This window comes from Acomys minous, assembly GCF_964271855.1.
Source record: "Acomys minous genome assembly, chromosome: 8".
NCBI lineage: Eukaryota > Metazoa > Chordata > Mammalia > Rodentia > Muridae > Acomys > Acomys minous.
In genome coordinates, this window is record NC_140489.1 from 75,603 (window position 1) to 97,266 (window position 21,664).

General features: G+C 35.1%; 1 protein-coding gene across 5 annotated transcripts in view; it reads right to left on the bottom strand.

Annotated features, from left to right (window-relative positions):
* Nucleotides 1-4,682: 4,682 nt before the first annotated feature.
* The window catches only part of TMEM196 (transmembrane protein 196), a 67,693-nt gene continuing 50,711 nt past the window's right edge, over nt 4,683-21,664 (bottom strand). For 2 of the 5 annotated variants that reach the window (XM_084792942.1, XM_084792940.1), the window contains exons 2-5: nt 15,742-15,798; nt 10,774-11,028; nt 9,529-9,602; nt 4,683-7,278 (exon numbers count right to left, since the gene is read on the bottom strand). In XM_084792942.1, coding sequence (XP_084649068.1) covers nt 7,272-7,278; nt 9,529-9,602; nt 10,774-11,028; nt 15,742-15,798 — 393 coding nt within the window. In that variant the 3' untranslated portion in view covers nt 4,683-7,271. Of the gene's footprint in view, nt 7,279-9,528; nt 9,603-10,773; nt 11,029-13,591; nt 13,676-15,741; nt 15,799-21,664 lie in introns of those variants that run through there. The other 3 variants (XM_084792943.1, XM_084792941.1, XM_084792944.1) reach the window with 2 other exon arrangements.

Here is a 21,664-nt window from a genome sequence, read left to right on the forward strand (position 1 = left end):
TACCACCCAAGACTACCTGTGAAGGGGTGGTACCCAGTTAGGTGGGTCCTATCACATCAATCACTAATGAAGAAATGCCCTACAGACTTGCCTGGATGCAGTATGATGGAAGCATTTTCTCAATTGCAGTTCCTCTTCCCAGATAACTCCAGCTTGTGTCTAATTGGCAAAAATCTAACCAAGACAGGTGTTTTCTCATTCTTGGGCTTATTTGTAGTCTAGGGTGAGGACAAGTGTTGGCGAGTAAAGCTGTGAATGATGGCACTGGTCACTTTCTTTCTTGGACAAAAATGAAAAAAAGCTTGAAGCCTTTCATTCAACTGTTCCTCAAGTTGTTATGAAATGATGTTTGAAAACCAAAATCCTGCTGTGTTGGAGAGAACCAAGAGCAAAGGGTAGTCATGACTGATTTCTGGTAGTTAACAAAATATTTTGGTGGCGTTTTAGATTTGTCTGTAAAGTTCTAGAGATGTTTTGGAAATTCTCAATAGCACAGTATAGCAGAACTTGAGTAAAGGCTTGAAATGCACTGGGCAACCAGGAAGTGAATCCTCTAGCTGCAAATGAAGCACAACATTAAAATAAAAAATTCTTAGTTGCTGCAGACATGAGAATAAGTTGCAGAGGCTTGGCTTGACAAAGTTCCAGAGACTGTCCAGCATGATCTCTAGACATCTAGAACAGCTCTTGAGGCTTTGCTTGACAAAGTTCCAAAGATTGCTGCCTGATCACTGTTGCCCATAAATATTATGCATGGTCCAGGTATCATGTTATTTAGAAATCTGCTATTTCTCCTCAAATAGCTTTTTCTCTTTATTTCTCAGCTATAAGGAAAATCATACAGTGAAAAACTTTTCCCCATAGAGAATGTTGAAAGAGGGCATCTGGACAAAGGCTTGAGACAATGGCAGAGTTTTTTGCTCTGACTGTGAGCACCGAAGCATAAACTGCATGTAAGATGTAGATATAACAGTACCTGGCTAGATACTGTTTTCCTTTAGAAATGTGTCTTTAGAATCTGCTTTGAGAACAATAGAAGGTGAGCTTGGAATGTCATACGTTACAGATATTTTATTTTATTTTATTTTTTAAAGATTTATTTATTAGTATGTATAGAATGTTCTGCCTGCATATATACCTGCAGGCCAGAAGAAGATGTCAGATCATATTACAGATGGTTGTTAGCCACCATGTGGTTGCTGGGAATTGAACTCAGGACCTTTGGAAGAGCAGACAGTGCTCTTAACCTCTGAGCCATTTCTCCAGCCCCGTTACAGATATTTTACAATAGAGGATCTCTTAGCAGTTAGTCTAAGCTTCGATAGCACACCTGTTGGTTTGGGACTGGGAATAGGTCAAGTTTTTTTTTAAAGAACATTTAGCTCAAGCTATGTTGCTATGACCATCTTGTAAACACATTGGCTTTAGACTTGGGGAAATTTATGATTGAACTTTCCCATGTACTATTTAAAAAATAACGATCAGGTCATGCTGACCATTGCTTGAAAACTGATTGACTTTTGTTGTATGCTTTGTTGTAGGTTACAGAACTTTTCGCATTTCCTTGTTACTCTGTTGTGTTTTGTTCACCCTAGTGATTGTAAAGTTGGAAAAAAAATCATGATGTAATCTGCAATGAAAAAAATTTAACTTTCTTTCAATAAAATACTGGGGTTAGCTCAAGGAGAGGGGTGCAAGAAAGTAACAGACATGAGAGAGTAAGCTAGAGTGAGACAGGGAACAGCAAGAGCTTTAGATGGGGAACAAGCAAGAAGAGAGTTAGAAAGATGGGTGATAATGAACAAGGAGTCAGTCAGACAGCAACCAAGACAGAGACAGAGACAGATGGAGAGACTGCAAATAAAGTTCTCCTAGGCTTTAAGACCTCAGCTTGTATGGCATATGCCTGAGTCTGCAAGTATTTCTCTTTCCTCTGTTCCTCAGCCTCTCCTCAACAACTAGCTCCTCTGGGTAGTTGTTCAACCAATGGTTGGTTTCCCTTAACCAGCCTTTCATTGCCTGCTCATTTCTCCCTACTGAGGATTCACCTCTCTTCTTTCCTTTTTGCTGTTCCTGGAGCTGGTCTTGGGGAGCAGCACTTAATTAATATAAAAAAGAATAAAGATGGCCCCTCATCTTTTCAGAATTCCAACTATGCAAAGGTTGGAGGCCAAAAACAAATGTGTTACTTTTACTATAAGAAGTATAATATTAAGCTTGAAACAGTTTTCATCTTTTTTAAACAATACATGAGAAAATAAATTCCTAGGAGAGATATGTATTCAATGTGTAGCTCTCCTGGTAAATGGGGTGAAAAAAGTCCCTCTGTATACTTTTGTTAGGCATCCAATCTGATTTGGTTTCCTCTGTGACAAGTAACTGACAACTTACAATTTATGGTTTTGGAATAACTGAATTTCTTGGCTGTAATAAACTTTGAACAAGAAATATTACATATGTTTTCAGAAAGGTGATTAGTTAGAGAAGAAAAGAATGAAATGATGACAAGTTCGGACATTTTAGTAAAAACAGCCATCTTACCAAAAGCAATCTACAGATTAAGTGCAATTCTCATAAAAATTCCAGCACAATTCTTTGCAGACCTTGAAAGAGCAATCTTCAGCTTCATATGGAAAAACAAAAAACCCAGGATAATGAAAACAATTATGTACAATAAAAGAACTTCTGGATATATTATCTTTCCTGGGTTTCAAGCTGCACTACTAGAGAGCAGTAGTAATAACAACCTCATGGTATTGGCATGAGAATAGACAGGTTGATCAATGGAATGGAATTGAAGACCCAGAAATAAATCAACATACCTACGGACATCTGATTTTTGACAAAGAAACCAGAAACATACAATGGAAAAAAGATAGCATCTTTAACAAATGGTGCTGATCTAACTGGATGGCTACGTGTAGAAGAATACAAATAGAGCCATACTTATCGTTCTGCACAAAACTGAAGTCCAAGTGGATGAAAGACCTCAACATAAATCCAGATACACTAAGTCTATTAGAAGAGAAAGTGGGACCAACCTTGAATTCATTGATACAGGAGACAACTTTCCAAAATTTTATTTGGAAACAGTGTTCTAACAAAATGGAGCTCAAGATTTTCTCCATAAGTTTCTGAAATATGTTTGCTAAATAATCTTTGAAAATGTAGTTTGGAACACAAGATTTAAGATGTGCCATTTTAAAAGTTGAGTTGAAGACTCAAGTGAAAAGCAGAGCAGTATTATTTTCAACTGTCTAAGCACAAAAATGCAGTAGTGAGCACTGACACATGCCAACATTATGAGCAAACTTCTCCAGGAGCAGGAGATCTGCAACAACTCATTTTATGTGTCAAATATTGACTATTACTGAGTTAGTGTAATCTTTCTGCAAGGAAATATTTATGAGAAAAAGACCTATGCACCCTCTAACGCAAGTGCTCAGTTTTACCATGGGCAGACTGACCACTATTCACCAGCTTTCACTAGTTGTGCCCAGTTTGTGAATGTGTTTGTTCCATTTAGAACTTTTACTGACTGATGGTTGGTTGACTGTAGAAGAACCTGTAGAAAGATTATGAAAGACATTCCAGTCTTCAGGAAAGTGAAATATTAAAAAATAAAAAAAATATTTGAGTCAGTCTAGGTGATTTCCGAAGCCTTGCGTGGTTGAAGTACAACTTGTGAGTTAGCCTTGTTTAAAAGTTTGAAAGTTCTCCTAGGCTGTAGACTGGCTTGTTCTATTTATTTGTTTTCTCTTTGTATTTTTTTTTTTTTAGTTAAAAGACCTCACTGTGATTTAATGTGAGCCAGTTTCCTTATTATTAACAATTTTTAATAATAATTTTATATCATCTATATATTATCAAAGGATATTTTAGGCAAACTAACTTTGTTATTAAGTTTTTATTTTCTGGAGGCAATGTCCAATGAGCTACATATAGGAGGAAGCCTGTAATCTCATCTGTTGCCAAATCTATTGTTTCTGAGTTTGCTCAGGGCAGGTGTGCCAACGGATTTCCGGGGCTATCCAACCTTTTTGTGCTTTTCACAATTTCCATGGCAAAAAGAATCCTGAGTAGGACCAGAAAAGGTTACTTCTTTGAGAACACAACTAATTTTCTGGGGAAAAGATATAAATGAATCATACTGTAAAAAGTCTCCCACAAATGTAACATGTAGAGATCAGAAACAAGGTGAATGGCAGCACAGTGGTGACCGTTAGCTCAGCTTTGCTGGACTGTGCCAAGCAGATGTGCTGGATTCATGACTCGCAGTTTTTCACTAGTCATGGCTGTGCCAATGACTAGATACAGCTTATTCCCTGCTGAACCTCAAGGATTTTACTATATTATTATCATTTCCTTTTTTCTATATCTTCAATGTTTTCAACCTCTCTGCATTCGAATATTTTCTAGTTCTTTCTATGTGAATAGTTACCTTTCTGTGTTCCACTATTCTTTAGCTCTGATGCCCTTCTTCCTTATTCATGGGGATTTGTCTCTTTGCCAGTGTCAGAACAGAAGTTTCGTTGCATAATTATTGAAAGAAATCGTCTCTGTGCCTTAAAAAGAACAAGAATCACAGGCTTTGTATTTTCAAAGCACACAACTTTATTACATAAACACCAGGAGTCACTATACAACGCTCTGCTTCAAAACAGATGTGGATGTGTGTAACACACACACACACACACACACACACACACACACACACACACACAAACATACTTTTAAATTTCCAAAAAGAGAGAGATTTTTCTTTCTGCACTTAAAGTATACTCCATACCAGTCTCACATATATTTTCCTAATTTAGTGTCACATTATATTTCCTCAAGGGTAGCTTTATACTAAAACTAGGATGTAGGCACTCATGTGTTTGATTCCTTGTCAGCTGATTGTCAAAATTAAATTTTAAATTGCTTGAATAATGTCCTCTTAACTTTCCCCACTTATCTCAAGAATCATCTCATATTCTAAGTAAATCACTTCAATTTGGGCTAGGAAAACATGTGGTTGAAATAATTACATTTAAAGACCTGTCTAGAATTGATGACACATACACACTGTGAATTATGTAGGTAACTGCAGTAATTGCATTTCTTTTTAACTGTGTTTTGAAGCAGTGATAGCCTACCTTGGTCTTTTAATATGTGCTTTTATAAACAAATTCAAAAGGCATTAAACATGTTGATGTAATCTAATTCTGAATTTTACAACACGTCTACAGAGAAATGCTATGAAAAATTAGAGTCAGTGGTTTCATTTTTAAAGATGGAGTTCTCTCCAGCATAAATTTGGTAGAACAATATATACATGAGATTTCTACATTTTTACAGTTTATATGTTTAGTTGCAAGTATCATGCCTATGTGCAGCATGAAAGGAATAGTGATGATGCTGATTAATTATTAAGATTGAATCTATGGACACTATTTGTACTATACCAGACAATGAAGTATCCAAATGAATGAGGAAGAGTTCAAAATTAAAGAGAGGCCATTTATTTCTGTTCAGCCAGAATTTTCTAAGGAGCTCATCTTCACAGGTTGAATGATAACTTTGTCAAAGGCTCACAGTATCCTTAGGCCAAATTATTGCTGTTTTGTTAGCACAATGAAAACTTCTGTCTTGCTTGTGATTATAGTGTGTTCTCATACTGAGCATTAAATACATTAGTTTAACTGTGATTGAGTAGCTCATAAAAATGAGTTGAAATTTGCTTAGTGTTGGGAATCAATAAAAAATATAGCACAGGGTTACTCATTTAAAAATACTAATTTGTATGTTGTAAGAGATTAATTTTCATAAATATTTTTAAAGTACATGCCATTTGTTCATTTACACATATTGTTGGTTGCTATTTTAATATTCCATTATGGAAGAGGATTGAATCTAGCTATATGAATGTCAGTTTAACTTTGAATTTTCTTATACTGAGAACTCATTTAGTATGCATTGAATATATACTTTCTCAGATATGACCTTCATGTTAATCATCAGAGGAAATAAAACAGCTAAATAAAATATAGCAAAGGTAGTGCTAACTTATATTTAGGTTATCATTTCCCTTCTATAGAGCTTAATATGGCTGAAAGTTATTTGAAATAAATATATCAGGAATAATCATAAATAATAATTATTTTTGTTTAAAAATACAGACTTACATGATTGAACTTAAACTTTTAAATAAATATTAACAATTTTACAAAACACCATAATCATAGTAAAATACCCAACGAGTAAGAAGTTTATACTTATGCTTCAGTCTAGAAGCCACTCAGCTCCGTACATGTCAGCCACCATGCTTGTCTATACACAATAGACTTAGGAAAAAGAAGGAAGTGCACAGATAGAGTAGAAATTAAATATGTGACCTTGTGGGCTTAGAAGGCTTTTGAGCAACAGGCTTCTCACACAGGATGGAATAACCTCATACCATAACAATTTCTTTATTACCTATTTACATTCATATAGCTAGAAATATATGCTGTGAGCATTTTCTGTATTTACAATATATACACAGCGATATATACACAATACTTTACTCTTAGACTCATTCACAGACATGCAGATCAATCTGCACAGCATAATGAAAACATTTATTTTATTCACTTACAATTTTTCACTTGTTGAAAAGTGCAAAAATATTATACATAGTAATATTCTTTCCCACACTAAGAAATTACCTTTATGCTGTAGTATTTATAATTTACAAATAAATTATGAAATATAGTCCATTCACAAATTGAAATTAATTACAATGTTGTTGCAACAATGCGTTTCTGAGGTTTTGATGTTTTAGCATACTTGAAGTCATTTGTCTTTCAAAACAAAGACATCAATAAATTATTTTTAGTTCTTGATGTGTTTACTTTTGAATTATTCATAAAATAGATAATTATAATTCTAAAGCTCATGCTAGTCAAATAGTATTTGTGTACAGTATTAAACATTGCTGTTCCATTTATTTTTCTGAAACTCTTCTTCAGAACAATTGGTCAGTCTGCCGAGATAACTAAGCTACATTTCTGGAAGGTTTATAGCCTCTAAAAAAGGCAAGAGTGTAAGAGAGGCAAAATTAAGAAGGAATAATTTTATGGATGCTCAGGAGAAATAACCTCAAATGAAACAACCATTTTAACTGCAGCTCCCAGGTCTTCAGCCTCTCCTGCCTCATGAACAACCTGAAAAATGTTCAGTTCTTTAAAACATCGATTGCACTCTTCCATTAAATATCAGTTGTGGTGCTCCATTGCTCATGTTGTCTGTCATCTCCTGTTATCAAAATAACATGAACTGATTAAAATCCACTTTCAGAGTAAGACATTGATATGCTAGATAGACACACAGAAATTGCAAGCCAATGAAAACCATTTTTGTTTTTTTTTTTCCTGGGGAGGGAGGGGGAGGGCAAGAATTGCTACTGTTGCTGTGATTTAGGAAATGAAATTTTATGGCATCTTGTAGCACATGAAAATTTTGAAGTGACAGCTCAGGCTTATCTACATAAATAAGTTCACTCTCTATCAACATGCCCAAGTTTCCCCCCTTTTCTTCAACTCTCTTTTGGAAGGAACTAACCTAGAAAAAAGTTGCCTAAGTCACCAGGTTTCCCCAATACACAAGCTCCTCTGCCAAACACATCAATAAAGTGCCAACACATTCTACAAGTGTTATAAAAGTGCATGGGGCCTTTATGTTTGCAGTGAGAAAAACGTTGGCTGTGTTTAGGCTTTATTTTGTTTTAAACAGGGTCTAGAAATGTAGCCCAGACTGATGTTAAACTTGTTGTGTAGCTCAGAGTTGCTTCAAACTTGCAATTTTTCTGCCTTAGCCTCCTGAATGTTGAGATCCTAGGGTAAACCATCATGGTTATCACTTATACAGTAAGAAACAATAATGAACTTGTAGCATGTTTTTAAAGGAACCAGGGAAATGTGCTTTGGAAGATGTGAATATAAAGATGTGAAAAATAAAATAACATAAAAAGTTACACTTGAAATTATGAAAAGTATTTAAATGAACTTTGGATGATTTGTTTGGTTTGAGAGAAGGTTTTTTTTTTAAACCCAGGTTTTTTAGAAACACACTATATACCTGAGATGGCCTAAAATTTCTGATCCTCTTGTTTCCATTTTCTGAGTTTTAGAAACCCAGGTATAGTGTCACTGCGACTGGCCTACGTGATGCCCCAGACACTAGGCACACACTCTCCCAACTGGGTCACATTCCTAGACCCCGTTTATTAGCTATCAAGGCTTTTCCTATACAAGGAGAAGTCATGAGATCAGAGGCCGTTTACATCTACGGAAGGACACTGCATTATAGATAGTACATTAGCAAAATTGTCTATTATCCAAGATCAACAATTCTATACTTCAAGTCGACTTTCAAAAGGGCAGCAAAAATTTCAAGTAAGGCTGTTTTCTATCTTGTTTCTGCTGAGGAGACTTCTAAGGATGAGCACAGTAAAAGCAGGCCTGAAAACATGGGGTTGTTGAGCTGGCATTAAGTTTATAAAAACTGAGTGCTGCCAAGATTAAACAAACTTAGTTCCCCAAATAATAAGTATTAAATTAAATGAAGCACATTTTCTTAATTATTCTGCTAGAAAAGAAAGAAAACTTCTTAGTAAGTAAACAGAAATAAGAATCTCACCTGCCATTTCCTTTTCATGAAAATACTTCAAAAAAATAAATAAAAACCTAAAACTCATAAAACTAAACTATCAATATTTTTGTAAGATTTTAAGAAAAATGTTTTCTAAAATCTTATAAATTCAAAGAATTTTCTTAACTAGATTCATTCAAACACAGACACAGTAAACTTGCTGATAAAAAGTAATAGTGAAAGTTAGTTTTAAATGGATGAGTCTCATCATTCTATTTGCAAATTGGCATTTCCAATTTAATAAGAGCACACATATAATCTGGGCAAGAGCAGACTTGGATGTTTAGAAGTAAATGTACTTCCTTCAAATGGGATGAAAACGTAACTTTCTGCATTTCCAGTTATTCTCTTTGGCCAAACCAAGAGCCTTAAATATTTATTGTTCACAACTGGAAATATGTGACATACATTGGAAATGTACTATATCAGATAATTTTACCAAAAGTAACATTCAAACTTTGTCTTTGTGTTTGTGTAATTTTGGCATGACATAAATATACAGTTCATCTTTATCCAGACTCATCTATTATGAAAAGCACAGTTATCATCTGTGAATGATGATGCTGAGTCAGAGTTGTGATGCAGCAGAGAACAAAAGGAATTGTGAATCATCCAAACAGAACTGTGTTTGGATGCTTAGAGGCAGGCTGAATTTTTAAAATACTCAACTCTGAAGCTGTAAGATTCTGCCATGTAAGGTTATGTCAGCTCCTCAGAGTATCCCTTCTAAAATTGATACTTTGAGGAACATACAGCATCAGTACAGACTGATCTGCTGACATCATGGCTTTCTAATAGAGGCAGTGCGTCCTGTAGCAACATTACAACATGGTAACTCCCTAGAAGTCAGCGTACCTTGTAGGTAACTCTGGTGTCGGAGGCACCACCGGGCAGCTGGGCAAGTCGGTTATTTCAATAGCCCTCAATCTCTAATGTAAATATAACAATTATACAATAAATATTGAACAAACATATGCAAAGAAAGTCTAAAAAACACTAGCATAAAGACAGAACAAAATGGAGCTGCTATCACAATTTGCAATAATGTAACAATTTAACGACCTGCTTGAAAACTAGTAAGTCCTTCTATTTACAATGTCAATTCTTTTATTTTGAATGACATGTACAGATCGTCCCACAATTACTTCCTTGAGACAGTTAATGAGAATCTCTTTTCCTTATATATAGATAGTTTACAAAATGAAGACAGATGAAGTATAAAATAAATATTTCTTAACCTGAAAATAACATTATAAAGAAATATGCATAACTCTTGATACAATTTGTTTTATGCTATGATTGTACAATTTTATTTTCAAGAAATAAACCAAAATATAATTGTTCATTATCTTAGTGAGTTGATGTTACAGATGATTATGTTTTCCTAAATAGATGAGGTAACAGGAACTGAACTTAGAAATGTGTACAGAATGTAATAGGAGCACATACAGCTCTTTCTATATTATTTGCTCCTTAATGCAACTAACATAAGTTTCTGTTTGAGTAAGTTTCATGAAAAATTATGCAAGCAGCATCGTGCAAAATATAGGCAAAGCTATCCCAATATGCGTGACATTTAGATGAGAATTCAATGAAGCTTTATATGGATTGTAATATCTGCACTGATGGACAAGGCTTTTTGTTGCCTTACTAAATAGCCTCCTTTATGCATGAGGGCCCAATTTACATAATCAAATGCATCTACTTGCAAGCACAAATGATGTACTGGAAAAGAGAATTTGTGTGATTTCTAAAGCTGACATTTTCGAGTGGAGGCTGTGTTTAGTTTGTGTATTTCCTCAGTATAATACATACGTATCTTAGGTAGAATCCATATTTATAAGGTGCTTAATAATTTATAAAATGGTATTTTAGAGCTATGTTTTTAAATAGACAGAGGCTATAAAATTCTGTTGAAAGTGTCTGTGCTTATGAATCACAGAGAAAAACTTATTAAAAAACTTTGTTCTTAATCCAATAGGGTCAAACTTAGAAAATATGATTCTCCAAATTGCCATCTAAATTTGTAAATTGATTCCCCTATATTATAGGGATTATGGCATGGTAGCAGTGTGAGGCAAGATGAAAAAAAAAACTCACTTTCTCGGCCATTTCATGCGAGTGATGAAGGGAATGTTCCCTTTCTGAAAACATCCTCCTTTGCTCATAGCTGGCTAGGCGACAAGTGAGCCAGGAGGAGATAGTGCAGCCACCAATGCCGATACACGCCAAAGACATGGAAGCAAGATGCAGTGGGTACAGCGATGAGGTCTTTTTTGTGACTGCCCGAAGAAACTGAAAATTCAGGATGCCTCCAATGAGTCCACAGATACAGCAGGCTGAAAAGAGAATCATCTGAGAAGAAGAAGAAAGAGGGTATTAAATGTTGATAAGGCTGAAATATCCAGAATAGAGTCTTGTGATGCTGCAGACCAAGGATGGTGAACCTACAATGAAGAGAAGATGTTTTCTTTGCTTATAAGGAGGTGGTACAGGTGTGCCTGCCAGTGGAGACTCCACTCAGTCCACTGCTGACAAAGTATATTATAGAACTTCCAAAATGGAACCAATTACATATATAACAGAACTCTGAAGGAAACCAAATATAGCTTTTAGCTAGATCCAGATGAAAATAATACCCGTCTCCTATATGCATGATATTGTGTAAGGAAAAGACATCACCTGTGTGATCCCTCCCAGAGGTCTTTTTCAGGAAGCTCAAATACAATTTGGAAGAATGAATGGTGATCAAGTCAGATTTTTCTGACTTAAATTCAGTTTCATTTTGCCATCTTCTCTAAGTATCCAAGTATCTATAACTTTCTATTTAGGTGAACTTTGGGAATTTATCTCAATCTTTTTTTTTTCCTCATTATTTTCTTGTGTATTTCCCTTAATGAGCATAGTAAGGACTTTCCGTAACTTTACCCAGGATGGTTCAAATCCTTTTGTTGTTCTTTAGTACCACAGTGAACTATTACAGTGCTTGATTGTTCTGATCGTGGCTTTTACTGTTGATCTTATAATTGGCTTAATATGGGTCTCTTTTCATAGAGGTTAGATGTTAATTCAACCTAGTGAGAATCCTTGGCAGTAGTAAGTAATGTGCTTCTGTGGAGTAAATTTTCTCTGAATACTAATACATTTAGCTAACTAAGTAACTTCAGAATAACTTTATTTGCTTTGGAGAACTGGTCCAAATTACCTTAGAGGACTTAATAGATCTTTTGTAGGGTGATACCAACTCATTAGCTGTTTATATTTCCATTTTCTGGGACACAGTGTCCAATTACACTCCTCTCTTGTCCATTGTTGGGACAAAATATGAGACCTAGGCAAGCAGTATACTACTGCACTAGCCCTGCAACATACCTTTCTTTCCCATTGGTACACCACACACATTCCATCTCAAGAACATGTATAGTTTCCTGGAAATAATTTGGCTTTTTCTTTGGACCCCTAATAGAAAAAAAGTCATAGCATTTTCAGAAGGTCTTCCTGGACATTACTGATCTCATCTGTTGTGCTAATTCTTTAGGGAAAATAGTTTCATAACAATTTAGTGTTTAGTCTTTACATTTTGAGGCATTGTTTGCTGTCAACAGTTGAGTTCAACAAGTATTTTTTTGAGTACCTAGTATCTACTGGCTCTCAGTGAGAATGCTCTTGGCATCATGAGGAATTGTGTATTAATACCCTTGAGTGGAATGAGCTTTAAAATATAAGCATGGCATGGTCAACATTTTTAGTGAGAGTTTTGGAAAATTGGTTTCTTTTTATAAACCCACAGAAATATATAAACAAATATATTTTCTTTTAATCCCAGGTATGAGAATATGAAGCTACTTTGTAGCCACTAACTATGATTTGCCTCATGCTCTAGCAGAGCCATATTCTGGGGACATGTAAGAGGGCATATAAATGCTAAGGCTCTGAGAAGCAGAGTGGATTGTTGGTTGGTTGCTATCAGTTGTGGTTTGTTAAATAGTTGTGCTTAAGGAAAGAAGAAGAAGAAGAAGAAGAAGAAGAAGAAGAAGAAGAAGAAGAAGAAGAAGAAGAAGAAGAAAAGGAGGAGGAGGAGGAGAGGAGCAGAAGGAGGAGGAGGAGGAAGAGGAAGAGGAGGAGGAGGAAAAGAAAAAGAAGACAGATGATAAATGCATAGATAGATGACAGATAGATGATAGATAGGTGGATAGATGATAGGTAGATGGATATCCTGAGGATGAAGATCAGACTTGCTCCAAGGAACCCAACTCAACCTGCTCTCAACCCTGCAGGAAGTAGTCTAATGACAGCATCACCCCCTTTCCCATCTATCTTTTTTCTCTCCTATCTGGTGTTAGGGTTTTGAAAGGGTGGAAAGTGGTGGATTAAAAGATTACTCTCAAAGTAGTAAAAATCCAGCTACAAATATTAAATGGGATGGGAGTAGAATAGGTTGATTTAGGAGTAGAGAGAGAGGAAAACTTTATTAAAGTAGTATTGCAAGAAATACCAGGAGAAGGCCAGGGACTGAATGCATGAGGCCACACTAAATAAAACTTGACAAGCAAAGTTCTCTGCCAGTACAGTCATTTGTTTAATTTCTCCAACTTAATTCTGCCTTACTTATTGCACTTATGTCATCAGGGCTGAAAACCTGTGATAGAGCAATAAAATTTTTGTATACCTGATTGAATATAATGGTAAAAATTTATTATAAAAATCGCAAAATATTTCATTAACTGCAAATGTATCTCAAAATTTAAGTAGAATAAACCAATTACGTCCTATTTCAAATGATACTCATTTGCCATGAAGTTTCTTGAGTATATATTTTGATTTATTCATTCACAGATAATATTAAATGATTATCCATTCTAGCCTTCAACTAGTGAATGAATATTATTATAAAAATAGATGAAATACTTATTTTTACCTAAACATGTCTCTACTAATGTTATTCTCAATGTCTGTAATAGTAAATAACACTCCATTGGTATGTGCTGTTGGATTTTGTCACCTATGAATTAAAATATTAGAATTAGTGTCCAGGTTCTTAATCATATACTATTTCAAATATCATTAGACAAGAGATTCTATTGAGATACTGAAGAGATATTAGTAAAGAAGACATTTTGTAAAACATTTACTGTACAGCATAAAATCCTTGGCACTGCTTGCCACTTAAGAGCTTCAGAAAATACGGAAAGATAATGCAAAGTCTAATAGTAACTACATCTACCATTTACATAGTAGCTTCCAAAAAGTTTAACTTTAGAACTTATAATTAGGAAGGCAGTGAAGACACACAGTCTTTAAAAATTAAATGAGCCAGGTGGTGGTGGTGCATGCCTTTAATCCCAGCACTCGGGAGGCAGAGGCAGGTGGATCGATGTGAGTTTGAGGCCAGCCTGGTCTACAAAGTTAGTCCTGGACAGCCAAGGCTATGCAGAGAAACCTTGTCTTGAAAAACAAAAAACAAAAACCAACCAAACAAAATAATTAAATGATACCCCTTCCTTCTTTCATACTTTCCAGTTATTTTTGTCTTCTTCCAATTTCATCTCCCAATAGGCTGTTCCAATTCAACCACAACAAGTATTGATAGTTAAGAGGTATAGAAATAATAAAGGCCATACCTAAGGTGTGATAGAAGAATCATAGATGAAAACTATAAATACAGACATTTTCCTTCAAATGTTTAACAATCATATTACACATGACTGTCACAGGGAATATTTTACTTGTTTTTCCTTAATAGATATCATCACAAAGAAACACATTTGAGAATGATGAAAGATGAGGATGACTTACCCCCATTTACTGCCCTGCTCCTGTACCTGACTTGCCATTGAACACTCTCCAGATTCCTTGTGTACTGTATTTTCCAGTGTATAAGATGACTAGGCATATAAGATAACCCCCAACTTTTCTAGTTAAAATACAGAGTTTGGAATATACTCACCATATAAGACTACCCTCTTCCAACACACACCCTGTATGTGTCTATGTGCAGGCAGGGCACAGAGAGCCAGGCACTTTATTAAATGCCAACAGACAGCCAGTGGCAGCCTACACTGCTCCTTTAAGGAGCGCTCCACACTCATGCCGAAGTCGAGTGGGCGGGTTCATGCTCTCCTCCTGGAGGTACAGCAAGATGTTGCAGTTCGCGCCTGCCTGCTTCATACTCCCGCACAGGGCACACAGAGAGGAGAAATGGACGTGGCACCCCCACTATATATGCTGGACATAGGAAGGGGAAGTAAGTAACTGGTGTGTAAGATGACCCCCGACCTTGGCACAGATATTTTGGGCGAGTGGTGTTAAAAAGTCATCTTATACACCGGAAAATATGATAAATTTACCAATTTATAAAGGTTTATAATATTTCCTATGGTACTCAGTGAAATAAACCGTGCCTTTTTCGTCTTTTCAACTCCCATAAAATGTCAAGAAAACAAGTGGAGACTATATTTCAGCATGCAGGGCTCCCTTCCAGCCCGTATCAGAGTTCACAGGGAAGGTCCTGACTACCCCCAAATCCTGTGATAGTACAATAAAACACCTGAACAAGAGTGGATGGGTACTCACAGCAATAAAAATGAGTTAAAGAAATCTTAAAGAATTAACTGTAACCAGAGCACCATATCTGTCTTGGGATTTTGTGAAACTAGCTTCCCAGTTAAAAAAATTAACAATCTTTAGCCCCAGATCTATACTTAATCAGTTTAATTTCCCACGGAGTAAGTTTTACCTTTATTTGCTCCCTGGAGGACACAGGTAATTGACTGGAAGTCCCTAGGTAGAAAACTGTATAGACTTCCCAGTATAGCAAATATTAAAGTTTGACTATCCACATGTTTAAAGAGTGTATCAGAGCTTTTCAGGGACTTTGCTGCTCTTTTCAATCACTAATATTGTTGCTAGTTTCCTTTAAAACAATAAGTCCAAGATTTGCTTCTCAGTTTCTCTTTAATTCTAGGTTACCAGCATTAAGTAGACAAAGAATCTCTAGTCACCATATCTATTTTGAATGGTTGAATTTCAAACCCTTCAATGTACTATAAAAACAAGGCAAAAACTTACAACAAGTCCTGATTTTTTTTTGGCGCACAGTATTCCACATATGCCACAAAGAAGAAACTGCAAAAGAAAGAAAGAAATATTGTATTAACACAAGGAGGAGAAACCTAGATTTTTAGCTCATTATAATCCATTCATGACATTTGCTCCCAGGAAGCTTACATGTTTTAGATTCCCATAAAAACCAAAATAGTACCTTGTAGAATATAAAAGGCTAAAATTTATTTTTTGAAAAAAGATAATTGTAAGACTTTTACAAAACTTAAATTAGTTTATCAGTAGGGAAAGCACAAAGTAAAGAACTAGAGTATCGCTCCTCTCGGTTCATTTCAGCACCACTTCCTTTCTTATTTTCTCAGAGGCAAATGTGTTATTTTACATTCATTCATAGTAAACACTTAGAACTCAACAGATTATTTTATGGATACAGAAGATAACCAAAATAAAAAGACACCAAAGAAGGAGATCATCCTCCATATAGGAATTATTTATATGCCTCATTTTGAGACAAAAGCTGCATCATTCTGACAGAAAGATTATCTCTGTGGACATTCCAAAGAGCACCAACAGATGAAGCTGTCGATAGCATATGATTTCATGTAAATAAAAAAATGAGTCATAGAGCTGCTTTGCAAAACCATCATCTATCCATGATAAAAATATTTTATATTGTAAAATAGTCAAGAGCTCAATTTGGGTAGAAATATTTATGACTGCTTGAATGCAAATTTGATTATACTTGTCTTGGTCTAACCATGTAGATAAAATAAATAAATAAATAATAAGAAAATTAATGGTTTTAAAATTTACTTGAAAAAACCCCTGATTCCATTTGATTTTATTTTGTTGTTGTTATCTTATGCAAGTAAGGTGAGACAGTGAGTAAGGTTCTTGCTATCATACCTGGCAACCTGAGTTCATATCCTGTGACTCACATAGTGTAAAGAAAGAACAAACTCCTGCAGATTGTTATCTGATATCATGTGTGAGCATACAGACACATTCACACACACATTCACACATATACTCATAACCACATAAATAAATGTAATAAAAATTTCAAAAATTTCAAATCATAGCTAATAACTAGTTTTAACTAAGTATTTTGTATCTGGATACACACACACACACATATATATTTATTCATGTGAGGAATATATTGAAAAATACTGGAGAAGTGCAGTTGCTATGAAGGAACTTTCCCATCAGAAAGCAAAAGAGTTCCTTCAAACTTAAAAATCAGGAAGTATATAGCATGAAAGTTTAGTGAGCACAGGGCATACAAGAACTTTGTAAATATCTTAGACAGCCTTTCAAATTACTGGGGGAATAATAAGGATCATTTATTTAATCAAAGACGTTAGATAACCTTCAAATATCTTATAGAACAGCATGGAATACTTTGAGTGTTCATATGTACAAGTTTTTGCAAATGCCATAGAAAAAAACAACTCAATATATTTGCATAAATTCAGATGAATAAGAAATATTTTCTAAACATAGAACCAATGTCATGGCCCAAAATATACCTTGGCTTTTTGTGAAATCTTTTGTACTGTTTTTATCCTATAGGTTTCAAGACGGTGCTCAAGCAATTTCAGTTTAGACGAATTATGCTCCTTTATCTCCTTAAGCCTCACATCAAAGCCTAAGCACGTCCTTCTCCCTAAGTTTCACTAACTAGCTTATTATTCAACCTGGCCATCAATTCACCCCAAATTAGTTCTTTAAATAATTTGGTAGTAGCACAGTTTTGGGTTCCTTGGTTTGTCTTAAAATCTATACACACTGCCGTTACTTATTTACAACAAAGCTCAAAGGGCCTGAACAGTACAAGGTGCATTCTCCATTCCAGCCTCTTGGCTGGGACATCTGGATGTGAGGGAACTGCGTCTTCTCATTGGGACAGAGCTAAGAACTTAGAGAGGGAAAATGTGTAATAGGAGAGATGTTAGGTAACATATTTTCTATTGACCTTGAGATGAGTATTTAAAAAAAAATCTCTGTCAAAGTTATTTTAGTTAGTGTATCTAACATAAAGGAAATCTGAAGTATGACTGAAGAAATCTTGGCCTAAACTTAGCTCTTATAGTTTATGGAGAAGAGTATCCTCCCCACCCAACAAATAGCAAACTTTTTACTCTATTGTCTATATTTACTTACAGCAAGCCATGGCACTGGAAGAAAAACTTCACAGATGGTCTAATCTGGTTATTCTTAGTAGTTTACATATAGAGGTATAGAAAAAGAAGCTCAGGCAAATTATATAACTTATTAAAGATCACACATGGAAGTTATCCGTCATGCATGCAACTTAAGTCTTTATTAAGTGTCTGTTAATTTGTTTAGAATTATTTAGTGGGAATTGTTTTCAAAAGGAGTTTTTGGTATGAACATAGTACATATTACACTAACACAACACCAGCTTACCTATAAGGACACATTTTAACCTTACCATTGCTAATGTTTTTTTTATAATGGAATAAGTGAACAGTTAGTAATTGTACTATTGTCTACACTTAAATATTTGTTATTTTATAGGGGCACTTTCTAATTGGAAGTATTGTTAAGTACTTTATCCAAGATGCAAAATACTTACTTACCCTCACCATAGAAATTCTTTTTTTTTTTTAGAAATTCTTAAGTAAAAAATAAATTTACTAAAGTAAAACTCCTCTCTGTCTCTCTGTCTCTCTCTCTCTGTCTCTGTCTCTCTCTTGAATTATGAGCTAAAGCATCTAGCAAAACTCATATTTAAACATGAGATGTCTGAGAATGACATCACATTTGGCAAAGGGTGTTGTAGTAGATCAAATTATAGAGGTTATTAACTAGTCTCATCTTAAGAAAGTCCATTAAAATTATTTCTCACCTTTCACTAACTGTTTCAGATAAAAAATTGCACCAAAGCTGAACAGAAGATGCACTGGAAAGAAAGAAAGAAGCAGCATCCCTATTTTACTTCCCTCAATTTGCTGAAATGCAAACTGAACAAAATACTTCAACAACCATTACCATATTACACAATTTCATAAAAAATCAGTTCATTTAAAGAAACACAGAAATGTTACTAGGAAAACCACAAAGTTTAAAAGAAGAAATATGGCATCTAAACAGCATTGAACTGTTTCCTCTGTATGTGGGTTGAAAATTGTTTAATTAGCCACTGTTGCTCTTTAGATGTTTTTACTATAGGTCAATCATTTCTTAGTTTAAAATTATCATTATGAACTTCCTTATAATAATTACTTTAGAGGTTTACACGTAAAATGCATATTACAAAATTTTTCTTTCTTGATGTTGGGCTGATATGATTATAATATTGTTCCATAAACCCTGGCTAGACACAGAACAATGATTCATTTCCTTAATGATTCGTGTAAAAACTATTTGTGTAAAATGTTGGCATAATGTTCTTGTGGGCTGTGTACAGTTTACCCTTTTATAAAAGTAAATTTTATTCTCCTGGCTCAATTGTTGCCTAGGAGACTCACTGCCTCCTTCTGCTAACCTAGGCCTAGTTCTGGAAGCTTCTATCCTCCATACAACCTAACCTAGGACTAGAATGTTTTCAGCCTCAGATTTTCTGTTTAATAAGCTCACCCATATCTGCTATTTCTGTGTTCTGGGCAGGCTGGTTCAACTTAGCTGTTCTCACTCAAACTCTTCTCCGTCAAACTAACTCAGCAATCTGCTCTAATCTTCTGGTTTCTTTTCATTGTCTGGCTCATTCTGTCTTCACCTGAGTTCTCTCTCTGCAACCCATCTCTCTATTATTGTCCTGGTAAAATTGCCTCCTCTCTGTGCATTGCTCCATTAAGTAGTTTGCCTTTCCTCTCTCTTCTTGTGAGAGTTGGGAGTATCTTATTCTATCAAATCTTCTCTGATTTGTCACCTTTACTGTCACACAATTAGACATCATTATCAAACATGGGTGCTTTCTTCTACAAACTAACTTTACCTTCACTTGGGATTAAAGGCATATATTACCACTCCCAGATCTAAAGTAACCCTCCCAGACAATTGATCCAGGGGAATAAAAGATATTTTTACAGCCTTGTTTATACCAATGCTGATTCCTCTATCCATCTGGTTTCAATACCGACCTTGCATTGTGATGTTTAAGTATCTCCTGTCTCAAATTTGTGTAAACATGCTACCATTTGTTCTCTGTATTTCCAATAAAAGCCAACTAGCCAATGCTGAGCAATACAGAGAATAGGGTGAGACTTTTTTTAACAGTGAGGGGAGGAGAAAGAGCAGGAAGGAGAGGAGGGCTGCACATGGAGAGGACTGGGAAACACTTGGAAGAATGAGCTGGACCTGGGAGATGAGTAAAAAGCAAGTAAATCTGTATGGGAGAAAACTATACTAGCTTGAAGGCTTAGGATAGAGCAATTATTGCTCAGCATTGAGCTCTAGGCTAATTAAATAGACCCTAGTCTCTCTGTGTGGTTATTTGGGTATAAAGCTGGCTAAGGAGTGACCACTGATTTATTAAAATAATAAATCAATATTAAATATTAATAATCATTCAACAGTAAAATGCACATCAAGTTGAAAAACCTTTCCAAAGTCAGTGGTTCTCAAGATTGGCTGTAGATCAATTAAAAAAAACTATTGTAATTAACCACTGGAATATTGAGTGAAATCAGGAGCCAGCACCTTTTACTCTTCCCATGGGATTCTTGAGTACAGTGGGATTAAAGATTCACAAGCATGACTAATTGCATCTTACTTACCAGGAAACCCATGCACTCCAGCTTCTAGAGCAGCAATGGCCCCACAATCACTCTCGGGGAGATGTGAAAAAGCATGAAGGCCAAATTAAGGGCTCTTCACTGGAAAAACATTGTCTAAGTTCATAACAGGTCAAGAAGTCAGGCCTGCTTTGTCTTTAATGGCTCTTAGAAACAGGTAGTTATTTCACCCTCCTATAATTTTGGTACACTTTTTGCCTTTCATGATTACTAATAGACTTTCCCTGTAAGCCTCTGATATCTCCTAAACTTTCTCTAAATGTATTTATGTTTAAAGTTATCTTGATATATAATCAACTAGCCTGACCTGGAAAAATCTGAGTAATTGTATATTTAGAACTGAGAAAGACACATATACAAATAACCATTACAGAAAAATATTAAAAAGGAGAGAGAACTAAGTGAGTTTTATCATAAAAAGCAACTGAATTAAAATATAGCACAAAATCATGAATCTGCCCTTTTATGTATACAATACAGTGGCTCAGACAGAATCTCAGTCCCAAACACCAAATGACAAATAGGGCCAACTCCCACCTTTGTGTGTGTGTGTGTGTGTGATTTTTGTTTTATTTTGGTCACTTTTTTTTCTGTCACATTTTTGTTCCTTTCTTTTGATTTTCTTCTTTCTTTTTATTTTTATTTCTGAGAAAGACAAAGAGGAAGAGGGAGAGAGAAAGAAGGACAGAACATGAAATTAGATGGGTAGGGAGGTAGGAAAGATCTAGGTGGAGTTTGGGGAGGCAAAATATTATCAACATAAATGAAAATGTTTTTAATAAAACATCAATAACAACTTTAACCAACACAGCTGTTACATGCGTTATAAAGTACTTTTTGCACAAGAAGGAAAGAACTATGTATTACAACTTACAGAAAACTTTGCTTATATATATGTAGATTAATTCTTTAAAACCACAAAAGAAACAAATAGTTGTTATAACCTGAGCTAGGAGTATGATTGCAAAATGATGAAGGGAAAGATTTTTCTTCTTTTGAGTTGATGTGTCTTTATGTCATATGCAGGTATCAATTATTAATAAAGGTTAAAAAGTGCCTCTTATTTCCATGAGGTACAAATATTATGTAGGTAGCCCACTGAGATTCATCTGTACTAATGAATCATTCAGTTTCATGCTCCCTGTATTTTTTAAAGTCCATAAATA